Source organism: Dryobates pubescens, chromosome 15 (assembly GCF_014839835.1).
Source record: "Dryobates pubescens isolate bDryPub1 chromosome 15, bDryPub1.pri, whole genome shotgun sequence".
Classification (NCBI taxonomy): Eukaryota; Metazoa; Chordata; class Aves; order Piciformes; family Picidae; genus Dryobates; species Dryobates pubescens.
The window spans coordinates 6,981,370-6,997,030 of record NC_071626.1 but is presented as its reverse complement, the minus strand read 5'-3'; the positions used below and the strand labels follow the sequence as shown (position 1 = coordinate 6,997,030).

Below are 15,661 nucleotides of genomic sequence, written 5' to 3'. Positions count from 1 at the left end.
GCATCCTGCAGCAAGGTAAACAGCATGAAGGATGGTAGAAAACAAGGGGGTGTGCTAATGTCTGAATGTTGTTGGGGAAAAAAAATGAAAGGAGGTTGTTTGAAGTGTGTTTAAAAAAAGATTTGCCAGGAGAAACAAATGTCTCTGCCTGACAGTCGAAACTGCACTGTCAGCATAATGGCTTTGATGCAAGGGCTAAGTGTGTCACTCCCCCCCACACACACCCCCCAGCAAGCATGTGGTGGGACAGTAATGAGGGTTCCAGATGAGAAATCATTAAATGTTGAGCTGTCTTGGAACAGGAAAGGGGAAAGCGAGGTTGGAAACACTGGGGCTAGGCCTCATTAAGAAGATACCTGTCTTGGCCAAGGAGCTGCTGATTCCTTCAAAGGTTGCTTCTGTTTCGCCAGGGTCTGCTGGGTTGTGATGGTTGGGGTTTTTTTCTGATAAACATGGCTGGTCTGCATGTGCTTGGTGGGTTTGTCTTAATGAGGGGGTCCAGGAACAAGTTTTTTCCCTGTCACCTGAGCAGCATCATGCTAGGAGCAGGATCTACCATCTCAGCAAGCAGCTCTGCTGCCAGCGCGGCAGACGTTGCTCTATCGGAACACCTCAGCCCGAATCTTGCTCTTCTCGTCCTACTTCAGGGAGCCTTACAAAGGTTCCTTTCTCCTGTGCTGCAGTGGGGGCTGCGCTAATCTCGGCACGGCAGAGTTTTGCTGGCACATGTGCCCCGGTCCTTGCTGTTCTGTCCTGGCCTCATGCAGGTCTGGCAGGGCGAGGTTTGACCTCTAGCTGGACTGCAGATTTTGTGGGTATCTGTAGCTACTTTTTCAGAAGAGAGAACAGCTCCTGACTCTGTCCTGCTTCTGGTGGCAGAGGAAGGAACAGACTTCTGCACAAGGAGGTAGAAGTTAGACACTGTTGATACTGGCAAGGTGATCACTCTGGGTGCTTTTGTATGTAGGAACTGCAAGGTTAAATAGGGGCGGGGGTTCAAGGGAATAGTAGTCTGAATGCCTGGGAGAACATCAGATTGGATGTGAGGAAGAAGTTCTTCACCATGAGGGTGGTGAGACACTGGAACAGGTTGCCCAGGGAGGTGGTAGAAGCCCCATCCCTGAAGGTTTTTAAGGCCATGCTGGATGTGGCTCTGGGCAACCTGATCTAGTGTGAGGAGTCCCTGCCCATGGCAGGGGGGATTGCAACTAGATGATCCTTGAGGTCCCTTCCAGCCCTGACAATTTTATGATTCTATGATAAGTGGATTTGGATGGAGTCATATCACACTTCCATTCCTTACCCATCTTTGAGGTAACATTTTTCACGTTTCCAATGATCATGCTCAACATGAAGCAGATGCATCTCACTTCAGCCTGATCCACAGTCCCCCAAAGCCAGTTGTGGAAGCAGCAGGTTTGTGAGGCCTCGCTTCACACTGGCTTACATCTTGTGGCTGGGTCTTCGGTAAAGTGCAGACATCAATCAAATTCTTCTAGGGTGGGGACATGTGGAATCGCTCCTTTATCAGCTCTATGATTGCCAACAAGGGCTACATGTTGCATGCTGCTCCTTGGTAATCACAGAACTTGTTGAGGTTGGAAGAGACCTTTGAGATCATCACATCCAACCACTTGCCTAGAGCTTGCAGTCCCATGACTACTGCTAAACCACTACCCCTGAGCACTGCACCCACACATCTTTTAATTACCTTCAGGCACTGTGACTCCACCACCTCCCTTGGGCAGCCTGTGCCAATGCTTGATAACCCTTTCTGTGAAGAAATTTTCCAAATATCCAACACAATCCTCCCTTGTCACAACACGAGGCTGTTTCCTCTTGTGCTGTCACTTGTTCCACGTGAGAACAGCCTAACCCCTACCTCCCTCCAACCTCCTTTGAGAGGGCGATGAAGTCTCCCCTCAGCCTCTTCAGCCTTCCTCTTCCAGTTCCCTCAGTCATTCCTCCTATGACTTGTGTTCAAGGCCCTTCACCAGCACCTCAGTGATGACAGGATTCCTCTTCTTTACACAGCCACATATTCTGGGGAAACTTGCAGGTACTTTGATACTGGGGAAACTGAATTGAAGTGTTTGGAGTGACAGCTAGTGATGGCAGTGTCACATGAGCTTCATCACCTTAAATATCTGGCTACAAATGTGACCAGAGCTGAGTCTGACTGGCAATTTCTCAGCCTCCACCAGTGGGAAATTAGAATACAGAAGAGTAGAATAGAGTAGAGTAGAATGGAATAGAATAGAATGGAATGCAATGGAATAGAATAGAATGGAATGCAATGGAATAGAATGGAATGCAATAGAATAGAATAGAATAGAATAGAATAGAATAGAATAGAATAGAATAGAATAGAATAGAATAGAATAGAATTAACCAGGTTGGAAAAGAACTTTGAGATCATCAACTCCAATCTATTATCCAACACCATCTAATCAACTAAACCATGGCACCAAGCACCCCATCCAGTCTCTTCCTAAACACCTCCAGTGATGGTGACTCCACCACCTCCCTGGGCAGCACATTCCGATGGCCAATCTCTCTTTCTGTGAAGAACTTCCCAACATCCAGCCTAAACCTCCCCTGGTGCAGCTTGAGACTGTGTCCTCTTGTTCTGGTGCTGGTTCCATGCTCACCCTCTGCAGGTAACCCTCCTGGATCCCAAGTGGTGTTGTGTGCCTGGGCCTTAGTAGATGTGATGAATGTTGCTTTGTTACACCCTGGAGGAATTCTGTGTTTCATAAGCGCTGTCCCTGATGTAAAAGTATAAACAAAGGCCAAACTTTGCCCTGTAAAGCATGGGTGTTGTCACAACTCAGTTATTGATTGTGCTCAGAACTCAGCTATTGATTGTGCTCAGAGTTGCACTACATTTAACAGTAAATAGCTGTAGCTGAAGTATTTTGGTGTTGGAACTTGTGTGAAGAGCCTGGTTTTGCTGAGTGATCTCTTTTTGTCCCAGTGCTGAGTGACACAACGAATATCCATGAATCTGCAGTGCCTCTCCACACCTTTTCATGCATAATCAGACAGTCTCTAGAGTCTCTCAGCAGCAGTGGAGCTTTCCTGGCTTTTGGGAGCACGATTTTCACTTGCTGGGTTTTGGGTTGGGGTTTGGTTTGGTTTTGTTTTGAAGCTTCAGCTGTGGGAATCCAGGGATTACACAAGGGTCTTTCTGTCAGTCAGAGAAAATCCCAGGCATTTCTCCTTCTCACACTTGTGCAGGAAGACTGGAAAATACTATTCAAAGTTACCCAAAGGCTCAGAAACTGGGAGGAAAATGAAAGGAGCCATCGCATTATTTTGTTTAAGATCTCCTCTGCCCCCACATCCCCATGGCTGTTGGGGAGAACTGGATCAGGGACACTGGAGGAGGAGAGGGGTAATTTGCATCTAGGCTGTTTTGGTCCTCCTTTGATTGACTCCAAAGGAATGCTTGTATCTTCTCACGTACAAAGTCCTCCAGCCTCCTGCCTTTGCTTCCTTCTCTGCAGGCATCTCCAGCACCCCCACTCCCACTCTCTGTTTGATCAAAACTTCCCCTTTTATCATTTTATCATTTTTGCATGCTTTATCTATCCTCTCTGCCTCCTCTGCTGCAGCGCATGCCCAGAGCCACTTTCCAGTCAAATGTACTTCAGGCTCCCTGTGCCTTTTCTGTCAAGAGCCCTTAGTGACTGAGTGGGAGAGTCAGGTTCTGACGCTTGGCTCCGCTCTTCAGTCTATATGGTTTAACATGTGCAGCTGGGCACATGGCTAACCCTGGTGTACCACAGAGCAGGTAGGGAAGTGCAGGTGTTTATGATATTCAGTCCACAAATGTTAACCAAATGCCTGGGGAAGAAGAGGACATGCCCATACTACACAACCCCCATCACTCTTCAGGCCCCCATCTGTTTCCAGCTCAGCAGCCTCCCGCTCTGGGATGTGTAGACATTTCCCTCCAGAGAGGTGTCTACAGGGGGTGAAAGTGGCTCCTGTTTTATCATGGAAAACTGCTTAAAAAGCCCCAAGCAGAGTGTGATGGGCAATGGCAGAACCCACTGGCACTTGGACTTTCAGTGCCTCTTGGTGATCTTGCCATGAGCTGGTCCTGGAGAGATGGATACAGCCAGATGAGCAGTCACGACCCTGTCTTCCAACTCTGTGCTGTGCCTCATGACTTCCCACACAACTTGCGCACCACCCTGCAGCCCCAAGGGTTGTTGTCAGTTGTCATCATCATGTTTGGCCACCAAGAAAAGACAGGAGTCAAGGGAAGAGTCATGTTGAAGAAACCAAAACAAGTCCACAACTGCTGCACACTACAAGATGCCTCTAACAGCTCCCTGCAGCACTGATACTGCACCACACCTGTTCTGCTTTCTTGTGAATTTTACTCCAGGATCACAGGGACCTGCATGGTGAGGTGCTGGTGTGGTCCACCCTTCTGCTTCAAAATGAGGGTGATATCACTTAAATTACCCCCAAAAGATGCCTACCCAGCCTATTCTTAAAGCCTCCAGTGATGGAGACTCCAGTGAAGCAAGCTACCTAAGTAATTAACTGTGTGTTCTGTTAGAAAGTGTTTCCTGATGTGTAGCATCACTCCTGCTCCTTGCAATTAAAACCCCATCACTCCTCACTCTGTTCCCCAGTGAATCCAACAAAGGATTGATTCCTGTTCCTCATTGCATTGCTCTCTGCCTCCAAGAGGAAAAGTCTGAGGCCAATGTACGATGTTGCCTCTGCCCATGGTGATGACTCTTCTGAGCATGGTCATGGCAGCACAGGGAAAAACAGAAAAGGAAGATCTTCTAGGGTCGAGGGATTGCCAGTGCCCTGCTAGAAATGAGACACTTAGAAAGCACCTGGGTTTGTCATGGCTGCAAGCCCAGAGAAGGGAGCAAGGCAGTAGGGAGGATTTCTAGCATGTACCCTCCGTGCTCCCCTGCTGTGCCAGGGGTGACCATGGCACCTGTGGATGCTGAGGGGCTGTTGGTTTGGGCAGGCAAGGAGAGAGCCTGCTGCGGCACCAGCAGGACTCAGAGAAATGAGAGGTTTGGCCCATCTCAGGAGATCCCTCCTGGCTCAGACCTAACCTTCTGGCCCCCATGTCCCTCTCCTGTGCCTTCCCACCCCCGTTCCTCTGTCCCTTCCCACCCCCATTCCTCTGTCCCTGCAGTCCGTGTGGCTGCCCTATTGCATCCAGTCTGCGCCACCAACGCGCGTCGCTTTGCATAACCGAAGTGATGCGGCTCCCTGAGGCCAGCCCTTGTCCCCTCCAGCCCCCCGCACTGACTCGCTCCTTTAAGCCTAGCTCAGAAATGACCAGGCTGATCCCTCCCACCTGCCCGCTCCCCCTGGCCTGGCCCTGACGTCAGGGGAAGGCGTGTGGATGCGTGTGTGTGCGAGGCGCACATCATACACACATCAGATAGCGCAGATCCATCAGCAGGCAGCCGGCAGGCAGGCAGGCAGCCGGAGAAAGCCCCCCAAAGCCGGGCTACAGGCGAGACCGCTGCTCCTCCGGTAGCGGTAGCTGCTCCTCCGCACGGTAGCGGAGCAGCGTTCGGCCCCGCCAAGCACCGATGCTTTGTAAAGAGCAGCTCCACGGAGCCCCTCACTGCTAAGGAGGTGAGTAAGGGGAGGCACAATGGGCATCCAGCTTGCCTGGGCTATTGTAGCTGGAGGTTAAACTTCGCGCACCACCTTTTTCCCTCAAAGCCGCTTTTTCCTTTCGACGACGGAGAGGTGCGAGGGTGAAGTGCGACTTCCCCCCTCCAGTGTGGTTATTCCCCACCAGGCTCAGGAACAATAACTCCTCTGGGGGTGGCGGCATTGCACGCCCGCTTTGGCTGGGGGGCAAATAGCCGAGGCTTTGCCACGGAAGGCTGAGATCAGCTGGGACCCAGCTCTCCGGTTGCCATGTGGGAGGGAGGTGATTTAGGAAAAAAATCTGTCTTATTAAAGCCAGGCTGGTAATGGTGGGAGCTTGAATTGGGGTTTCTTTGGGACTGGCTGCACTATTCATTCCTGCAGACGGCAAGTTAGATCCACAAAGGAGGAAGGAAGGACACAGATGAGGACATTTGCACCAGGTCTTTGAACAGACACTAACCTAATTAAAAAACCCCAAAACAAACCAACCAAAAAAAAACAACCCAACCACAACAGCAAACAAACAAAACGTGACAGAACAACCAAATCCCACGAACTTGCTATTTGGGAGTGATGATTGTGCCTAGATGCTTAAAAGGTAAATCAAGCTTCCATGATGGCTTCTCCCTTTGCTTCCCCTTTGCATCTGCCAGCCTGCTCGCTCTCTCCCATGGCCTCCCTGAGAACTGGGCAACCCAGCATTGACTAAATGAGCTTTTTATAATCTATCCCTAAAGGTGACATTCATATTTTAGCGCTAAGCAGGCTGTATCGTAGGCGAGACTATCTCAGCAAAGATCCCTGGAGTTGTGAGTGTGATTGGCTTAGCTGGGGAAGGGATGCTGTCAGTCTGTGTTCCCCCCCCCCAACTGCCTAGTTTATTTTTCCTATAGTAATTTGTTTCACCGAAGAGGGTTTTTAACATGCAGGGTGAGCGAGGAGTTTGCTTTGCTCGGTATTTAACTCTTAACGGCACGGTCTGGTAGCCAAAAAAAAGGAGAGGGAGGGCTGAGAGGCTTTCATTAGCATTGGACAGAGACAGCCTTTATACAAACCTGCCAGACGCCGAGGCTGTGAGCCTCCACCGGGGAAGGCAGGATGGAGAAACGCAGCCCAGCGAGCCCTGCGGTGGCCCTGCCTGCTTGTGGTAACCTCCGCCTGAAACCACCCTGGTTCCCCCAGATGGTTCCTGCCCTTCACGGCAGCCCCCTGGGAGCTGCGGGTTTGGGATCTGCTGGCCACCGCCACGTCGTTGGTTCCCTCAGCTGAATGTGCCAAGGAGATGAAAAATGGGATTTTTTGTTCCTGCATTGGTCTCTGGGGACACGCTCCTGTGTCTGGAGGGGTGTAGCGCTTCTATTTCAACCCGTGTCTAGACAGGCTGGGTCTGGGCGGGGGGCATAAGCCTCCCCAGGATGGCAGAGGGCCAGAACATCACTTTCCCTGCTCCGTGAGGTGAGGAGATGGCTGCCCGCAGCCAGCTGCAAAGGTGGGCTGCCTTTCTGAGACACAGAGACTTTTCTGCTACTGAAGTGGAAGGAGCAAGGACGTAGATCTGACTCCTAAACTGGGGCCACAGGCAGCCAGCCACGAGGGCTGGTGAAAACGTGATGGCGAGCAGCAGGGAGCACGCAGGAGGCCTTGCGGGAGCTCACTGGAAAAGGCAGCAGAGGGAAAATAACCAACAGCTCCTCAACGGGAGCAGGGGGAGAGGCAGCATTTGGGAGACCCCAGCGTGGTGGCAGGCATCATCTAAGCTGGGGACTTGCAAAGGGACACAACGACGTGAAAGCAAACAGCCCTTACGGCAACGGTGAGCCAGCTGAAGGGTCACATCCAGAGCCAGAGCGGCCACCCGTCCGTCCGTCCATCCATCCTGGCAGCCCCAGGGTTCCGGTGGATGGCAGGAGCACAAAGAAGCGCCGTGCGGGAGGGCCGGCTCGCTGAGGGTGATTAAGCCAATTAAAGATGTATCCCCCCCACACACACCCGGCCGAGGGAAGAGAAAGGGATTTTTCTTTGCTGCTGCTAATGAACGGGGAGTGGTAGGCAGAGGCTGGTGCCTCTTCAAAAGGTTTCTTCCCCAGTTCTGGGGGACTTTGAAAGGCTGTTTAGTTAAACAAGGTCACAGCCAGCACCCAAGTCAATGTGTTTGGCTTTAAAGAGAGGGAGAGAGACAGTGATTTTATTTGATAAAGCACAGACCTTTCAGGCGCTGGTGATGAATGGGGTACTTGGATCTCGAGATAAAAGCTGATGTGTCTGCTGCCTGTCTGCCTTAATTGGCCTGGGCTTTCTGCATTCTCCTGCAAGCGCTCCGACTGTCAGCTCTGCTCGGAAGCCTGCCCTCCGAAAAATGCAAGAGCAAAGCTGGCTGCCGCTGCCGAAAGAAACCCCTAGCATCAGGGGGCTCTGGGCCTCCGCTCTGAGAGCAGTCCGGGGGGGAGATGGACAGGGCTGGGGTGGTTTTTTGTGTGCTTTTAAAAAGAGCATCGTTCCAGGGGGTGGTGGGCTCCGTGCTGCTTGCACGTATCCTTGGCTCATACTGTCACCTCAGGGGACCTTCGGAGAAGAGCTACCAAATGGAAGACAGGGAGGAGCGAGGTGAAAGTCCAGCGATGAGGGTGGAGGGGGTTGATGCTGGAAAGGCTTCCCGTGCCCTGCAGCAGAGCCAGGCTGCTGCAGCCTCTGCCCGCCTCCTCAGGCGACCCGGATTGCATCCCTGCACTGTGTATGTGCGTGAGGTGGACACGATGTTGTGGGTGGTGTCTGCCAGGCCAGAAGAGATGCAGAGTGGGAAGAGATGCTTTTGGACCCGGTGGAGGTTAACGTGGTGATGGGGGGTGAGAGGGAAAATGCCTCCTGTGCCCCAGGTGCCCCCTCCTTGTCACCTGCTGGGGCTGCAGCATGAATAATGGGTTGAGGAGAGGATGGAGCACAGGGAGGAAAGAAGGACAAACCCAGGCTTTGCCTGCTCTCTGTCAGGGCTGAGAGGGAAGATACCAGTGAGGACATGCTCGTGTCTCCTCTCTTCTCTCAGCCTGCTTTTGCTGTGAGTTTAATTTCCTCGGTTCCTTTGTTTGCAGCAGGGATTTAAATGAGGTGGGAGGCAGGATACCGCCTCGGAGCCCCCTGTGGTGCCAAAGCTCCTGCTAAGCCTCATCTTCCTTGGCACTGGCACCAAGCATTCAGCCACCAGGCCCCAAGGCTGACCCACAAATATGGGGTGCTCAAGCTGGGCACTGCAGTGGGGCGGTGCTGCTGGCTGTGTGAGTCAGCCTTAGCATGGCCACAGGATGGGGCTCTGCTCCAGCCCCCACTCCAAGCAGGACTTAGGTGCAATGCCTCAATTAGAGCAAGCTGCTCAGGGGAGGTTGCATACCCCAAGGATGGAGATCCCACAGCCTCGCTGCGCTGTCCCCATGCTCATCCCAGTGAGGTGGTGCCAAGTGCCAAGGCTCTCCCCTGCACCCCCATGGGCCAGCCAGAGCTCCCCAAGTGCCTGGGGATGATCACACCTGGCTTGTTCTCCTATGTAGGGCAAGATCAGCATGTGGGAGTAGATGGCACCACTAGGAGAGCACCCTCTGCTGCTGCCCTTGTTCCTCAGGAGCAGGCTGACCGCATTCTCTCTGCCAGCATGCTCCTTCTCCACACCACTGGTCATCCCCCAAACCAGGGAGCCTTCCAGGGCACCCTAGCCTGGGCTGGACCCACAGGTGAAACTGGGGCAAACCCACTCTCGATTGCCACTCCATCTGCCCATGCCATTTTGCCTCTGCAAGTCCCCCTCTCTTCTACACCTCTTCTCTGTCATCAATTTTACTTTTGCCTCTGGGAAACTTCCATTTTTCCAGCCCCTTGTGGACCCACCAGAGAAAGCTCTTTCTCCTGGCACCGACCATCCCCCTCAGCATACTAATAGCTTGCTCCAAGCATTATTATTCAGGTTAAATACCCTCCATTGTCCCTGATCTGGTGGGGGAACCTAAAGGCCTCATCAGCAAAAGTGACCAGGGGAGGCACGCTGTGGTGAAGCCATTCTCATAGTGGCAGCTTCAAGATGTGGCAGAGAACTGAAGGCTGCTTCCCTCAAATGGTGCTGCTTGTCCAGCCCTGACACCTCCTGGGAAGGTGCCAGCCCCTGCAGTGACACTTGGGGACCACATTGCTTTTTCATGCCCACCAGCACAGGCAGGGTGGTCAGATGAGGGGTACAGATGGCAGCAGGGAAGCACCTTGGTGGCTGCCCCAGCTTTTGGGTGTCTTGCTTGGATGCTTCCTTAGTTTCTCTGAGCTCCTCAGGCACGGATGAAAGAGGTGTTGAGCCTGAGCCTGTGAATGGGAGGAGGTGCTGAGCCAGGGCACAGGGGCAGGAGCTGCTGAGCCTCATCATGTGGGAAGGAGGTGCTGATCCCAGTGGGCTGGGAGCTGAGCAGTGCTGGTGTGGGGTGGGCTGTGGAGCAGAAGGCAGGCGTGTGTGCTCCACTGGCTTGGTGGCAGAGAGGAGCCACTGAAGCGCAGGAAGGGTTTTGTGCCGGGGGGATGGGAAGCCAGCGAAGGGAAGGACATTTCACAGGGTGTGCAGACACAGCTGGAAGTCATCTCAGGGGGCAGGAGGACAGTGGTAGCTTCTGCCTTGGGGTGGGACTCTAGTGTGGCTTTTGCTGCCTGGCCCTCGAGATGCAGTTCTGCGTGGCTGAGAGGGAGCAGCTGTTAGCACCACTAGCTGAAGTGTGGATGGACAGCAAAGCTGGACTGGCAGCACTCAGGACCCAGCAGCAGGCAGACCCTCTGGCAGGGGAAGCAAGTAGAGGTGGGCAAGGGGAACAGGAGTTGCCTGGTCCCTTTGCAAAACTTCACATGCCCTAGAAACCTTTTCCCATGTCCTTGGTGCCTGCTAATTTCAGAGCAGAGGTGACCCCCTTTCATGCATCCCTCCAGGGCCTCTGCATCTCCAGGTGCTGCAGATGAGTCAGAACCCAAATTAAACATTCTCTGTGTTTCCTGGTGCCTGCAGGTGTCGTCCCCAGAGCTGATGCATGCCCCAGAAGGCTGGGGAGGGCTGGAGGGGGTGGCAGGAAAGGGCAGGGTAACTCCATGGTGTGTCTGGCTTCTTGGCTCTGGGTAATGGGGAAGTCCCAGAGCCTGAGGGGTGCTGGAGACAGGAGAGCCCCCACTCAGTGCCCACAAGCAGCTTCTGGCGTGAGGCACCCCAAGACAGAGGCACCTGGCGTCACATGCAGTGACTGATGGGAATGGTAATTGGTAGAGCAAAGGCTCTGTGATTGTGCAGCTGCAGTGCTGATCATGCACCAGAGCATCTTGCTGAGAGGCTTAAAAATGCACACAAACCTCCCCCCCCCCAACTCCCTTCCCCAGTTTCATGCTTGGGGTGCTTCACTGAGAACAGCCATGCCCAGGATTGTTCTGGCTCCTCAGGCCACATCTTGCACATCCGCCAGCAGCCAAAGCTTTCAAAGCCCTTGGGGCTTTGGATCCTTGCAAACTGTTTGATGCCAGCCAAAAACTGGAGCTCAATGACCACAGCAGCGGGAGGCTGTGCTTGTCTCGTGGCTTGTTTGAGGTTTCTCCATAGCCTCCCAGTGTCCCTTCCCCACAGAGAGATGCTCCTTCTCTCAGGGTGTTCTTTTCAGTGACTTCATTTCTAATATGTGTGATTATCCTGAAAAAGTCAAGACAAAGCCACAAACCAGGCTCTTTCCTTCCCTTGGGATCAATGGGTTGCTCCAAACTGGGAAGGACTTCCCAGGGCAGTTCCCAGCACTGGGGGGTTTGTGCCCAGTACGGAAGGATGGTGATATGCTGCTTGCCCCCAGAGACGTGGGGCTGGGAGCAGAGAGCGCAATTCCTGACAGCAAAACTGCCCCTGCCAAAAGCCCTTCCATTGGAACCTATAACTTCCCCCCCCCACTTTGCTCCCCAGGTCACAGGTAGCAGACCCACACCTCTGGGTGCCCTTTCTCCTGCCTCCTGCCTGCCTGTTCCCAAAACGGAGGAGCCCACGGATCCCACCATGGCCTCGGACCCCAGTGCTCCGCCGGCAGTGCCCCCTCTGCACTCCCCCAAGTCCCCAGTGTGGCCTACCTTCCCCTTCCAGCGGGAGGGCAGCCGCATCTGGGAGCGGGGCAACCTCCTGCTGCGGGACCTGCCCAGTCCCCTCCCCACCAAGAGGACCAGGACCTACTCCGCGTAAGTACCCCGCATGCAGCGAGCCCCCTGGGCACCATCCGGCCTGGCTGAGCGGGCACTGCCAGCAGCGCCTGCAGGGCCATCCATGCCCAGTGCACATCTCCACTGTGGTGCCTGGCAGCACCACATCCACCTGCCTGGGGTGCCATGGCTGGATGCATTCAGAAACGTTCAGGTTGGAAAAGACCCTGAAGGTCACCGAGTCCAGCTGATAACCCTACTCTACAAAGTTCACCCCTAAACCATATCCCCAAGCACCAAATCCAAACCACCTTGAAACACATCCAGGGTTGGTGACTCAACCACCTCCCTGGGCAGCCCATTCCAATGCCTGGCCACTCTTGCCCTGACATTTTTTCCATAATGTCCAATCTAAACCTACCCAGTCACAGCTTGAGGCTGTTTCCTCTTGTTCTGCAGCTAATTACCTGTGAGAAGAGACCAGCAGCATCCTCTCCACAACGTCCTTTCAGGCAGTTGTGGACAGCAATGAGGTCTCCCCTCAGCCTCCTCTTTTTCAAACTGAACAGCCCCAGCTCCTTCAGTCACTCTTCATCAGCTTTATTCTCCAGGAGCTTCCCCAGCTTCCTTGCCCTCCTCTGCACTGGCTCCAGCACCTCCACATCTCTCTTGTATTGAGGTGCCCAAAACTGGACACAACACTCAAGGTGTGGCCTCAGCAGAGCTGAGTTCAAGGGGACAATCACCTCCCTACTCCTGCTGGACATGGCATTTCTAATCCAAACCAGGATGCCATTGGCTTTCTTGGCCACCTGGGCACGCTGCTTGCTCATAGTCAGTCGCTTGTCAATGAGAACCCCCAGGCCCCTTTCTGCCAGACAGCTTTCCACCCACACTTCCCCAGGCCTGTAGTGTTGCTTGGGGTTGTTGTGAGCCAAGTGCAGGACCTGGCACTTGGCCTTGTTGAAGCTCATCCCGTTAATGTTGACCACGGATCCAATCTATCCAAGTCCCTCTCCCAGGACACAGCATTTTTGTAGCCAGCCTCTCCCTGGGCAAGCAGCACTGGTGAGCCATCTCCCTCTCTCCCCTGGCACAGGACAGCGCGTGCCTCCGCTGGCCCCATCTTCAAGGGTGTCTGCAAGCAGTTCTCCCGCTCCCAGGGCCATGGGTTCATCACTCCTGAGAATGGCACAGAGGACATTTTTGTGCACGTCTCTGAGTAAGTCTGGAAGATGCATGCTGCCAGGACATCCTGGGGGAGCCATGCCATCAGCATGGGGCTGGAGACCTGTGGGCTGTGGATGTCTCCATAGGGTGCCAGTTCTATACCCACCATTTTCTTTCCCAAGGCACAGCTAATGGGTTGGATGCTTTCCTTGGTGCTGGGTGGTCTGGGGTGAGGGGCCAGCTCTTGGCCCCAGCCCCACTGCCTCTTCTCTCCTCCCCCTATCCTCTCTCCCCTTCTCTCCTCTTCCCTCTCCTCTCCCCTTCTCCCCTCCTCCCCTCTTCTCCTCTCCCCACTCCCCTTCTCTCTCCCCACTCACCCCTCCCTTCCTCTCCCCTCCCCTCTCCTCTCCTCCTGCAGCATCGAGGGGGAGTACGTCCCAGTGGAAGGTGATGAGGTGACATACAAGGTCTGCCCCATCCCTCCCAAGAACCAGAAGTTCCAGGCAGTGGAGGTGGTTCTCACCAACCTGGCACCGCACACGAAGCATGAGACATGGTCCGGCCAGATCATCGGCTCCTAGGTGCCTAGAGGGGCCAGCAGCCCCTCAGCCCCACAGAGGCAGCCTGCCCGGCCACTCGCGGGGGGCACAGGGGGAGCTGAGGTGGCAGCGGGGCCGAGGCTGCCCCCAGACCCGCAGGTTTGCGTTAGGTGTCTTTTATAAGGTTACAATTTCCTTTCTCTGTGTGTGTTTGTAAGTGTCTGTCAAGGGGCACAGGGGAAGCAGAGCCCTCCCCTGCCACCCCCCCAGCTCCAGGGGCGGTGACAAGCCTCATGTTCCCTTCCTTATCCTGGAGGCCGTGGGGAGGAGGGGAACCAGTCCTACCCACCGGCTTCCTGGCTGCCCCAGGCTGAAGCAGATGCTGAGAGTAGGATGGGGCTGAGGGGAGGCTCTGAGGGGGGCTCATTTCATTCTCCTGAATCCTGCTCCAGCAACACAGGCACCTCCTTTGGTCCCACTGCTTGCAGCACGGCATGCCACGGGGCTGGGGGCAAACGGGGTGCCGTGGGGTGGTGTATCACTGTGCAGGGACTGAGTGCTTGAGACCCCTCCCCGTCGCTGGCAGCTCACGGCAGCCACCTGAGCCACGTCCCTCCATCAAAAGATCTCAGGTCAGCAGTGCCACGGGGAGGCTGGTGGCTTACCGAAAGAAAAACCCTCAGCTAGAAGAAGCAAACAGCTGCTGGCAGGCTGACTGCGTGCTTGGCATTGTGCCCCGGGGGGCTGCGCCTGGGCGTGGGGCAGGGGTGCACTTGGCACCCTTTGTGCTCCCCGACGCTGCTGGGCTGGTAATGGGCTTTCCTTGGCTCAGTGCTGACATGGGTTTGGGGAGCTTGTCACCTTCTCTTCCTCCACCCTTTGTCACTCCAGCCCCCTGGGAACCCCTCCCCCACTTCCTGTGTGTGTGTGTGTGTGCGTGTGTGTGCACGTCTGTAGCTTGCTGAGGAGGCTGCCAGTTTGAGGAGCTTCAGCTATGGGCTGAGTGCAGCCACCTCCTCCCCAGCCCCTCGGTGCAGGCAGGGTCTCCTATACAAAGCACAAACATTGTTCTTGGTCTTCTTCGCCATACTCTGGCCGGGTGGACTCCTGCAGCTCTGGGGAGGGACAGGATAGAGGGCAGCGGGACAGGGATGGTGTGCACCGGGCTGGGCCTGAACTGACTCCAGGGAAAAAATGCCTGCACCAATGCTCCAGAGAGATTATAAGCATATTAAGGGGGTTCTTTCAAAGCAGGATAAGCATCCCCCAAAGTTGAGTGGGCAACGATGGCCAGGCCCTGGGCACCCACTCATCAAGAACGCCAGTCCTTGGTGCTGATGGAGAGGGGCATTCCCCACCGCTTGCTGCTGCTGCTGTGGTGGGGACAGCAGTCTGCTGTGAGTGGGAAGAGAGCAAGGCTGGTGCCACACAGGACAGCTGGGAACTCTGTGGATTCAGGAGAACTGCCATGTGCTGCCTCATCCCAGGCTGGTGTGGGGGCTGCTCTGGGACCCCACAGCCCATCTCACTGCCAACTCAACGCCTGGCTCACCAAGGGGCTGTGGCGATGCCAGCTGAGGCCACAGGCATCCCTGGGACACGCAGGCAGCTTGGCCAAGGCAAACGTTCGATTTTTATTTGTCTGGGTTTCTTTCTTTGAAAATAAACTAAACCCCTAGACTTGTTGGTGTTTTTACAATTCCAGTGTGGTTCCTGCCTGTCTGACCATGTGTGGACCTTTGTAACATTGGCAATAAACCATTAAAAGTGACTTTCCCATGAGCCCTGCCCACCACGGCTCTTTGTCTCGTGTGCGTGCGTCACAGTGGAGATGCTGCACCTGGAGCACTCAAGAGTTTTATCCAGACAGCAGGGTTTACTCACCCACCTCTGCACAGCAGGTCCCAGGGAAAGCCTAGGGTCTTCCAGCCTGCCTCTGTGGAAGCAGATCCTGAGCCTGGGACAGGATGCTGCTGCTCACCAAGAGAAGTGACCACCACAATCAGGGGAACCATGACTGGGGTTGGTCCCCCACTTGTGCAGGAATTTTGAAGAGCAGCTGCCCTGTTGGCTGCTCTTCACCCCAGCAGAGCTCAGCAGAACACACACTGCCTCCAGCCACT

At 54.5% G+C, this 15,661-nt stretch overlaps 1 protein-coding gene across 1 annotated transcript; it reads left to right on the top strand.

The window, feature by feature from the left end:
* Positions 1-5,365: 5,365 nt before the first annotated feature.
* Positions 5,366-14,468, top strand: CSDC2 (cold shock domain containing C2). The gene is made up of 4 exons (XM_009902455.2): positions 5,366-5,631; positions 11,603-11,868; positions 12,929-13,051; positions 13,418-14,468. Exons 2-4 carry the CDS (start codon positions 11,693-11,695, stop codon positions 13,578-13,580), a joined length of 462 nt encoding a protein of 153 aa, XP_009900757.1. The 5' UTR covers positions 5,366-5,631; positions 11,603-11,692; the 3' UTR covers positions 13,581-14,468.
* Positions 14,469-15,661: the final 1,193 nt, after the last annotated feature.

Bases quoted from the DNA above. Each gene is read 5' to 3' on its own strand.
- CSDC2 (XM_009902455.2), top strand. From the start codon at position 11,693: ATGGCCTCGGACCCCAGTGCTCCGCCGGCAGTGCCCCCTCTGCACTCC. The intron at 11,869-12,928 runs GTAAGTACCCCG...CCCCTGGCACAG, and splicing joins AGGACCAGGACCTACTCCGC to GACAGCGCGTGCCTCCGCTG. The intron at 13,052-13,417 runs GTAAGTCTGGAA...CTCCTCCTGCAG, and splicing joins ATTTTTGTGCACGTCTCTGA to CATCGAGGGGGAGTACGTCC.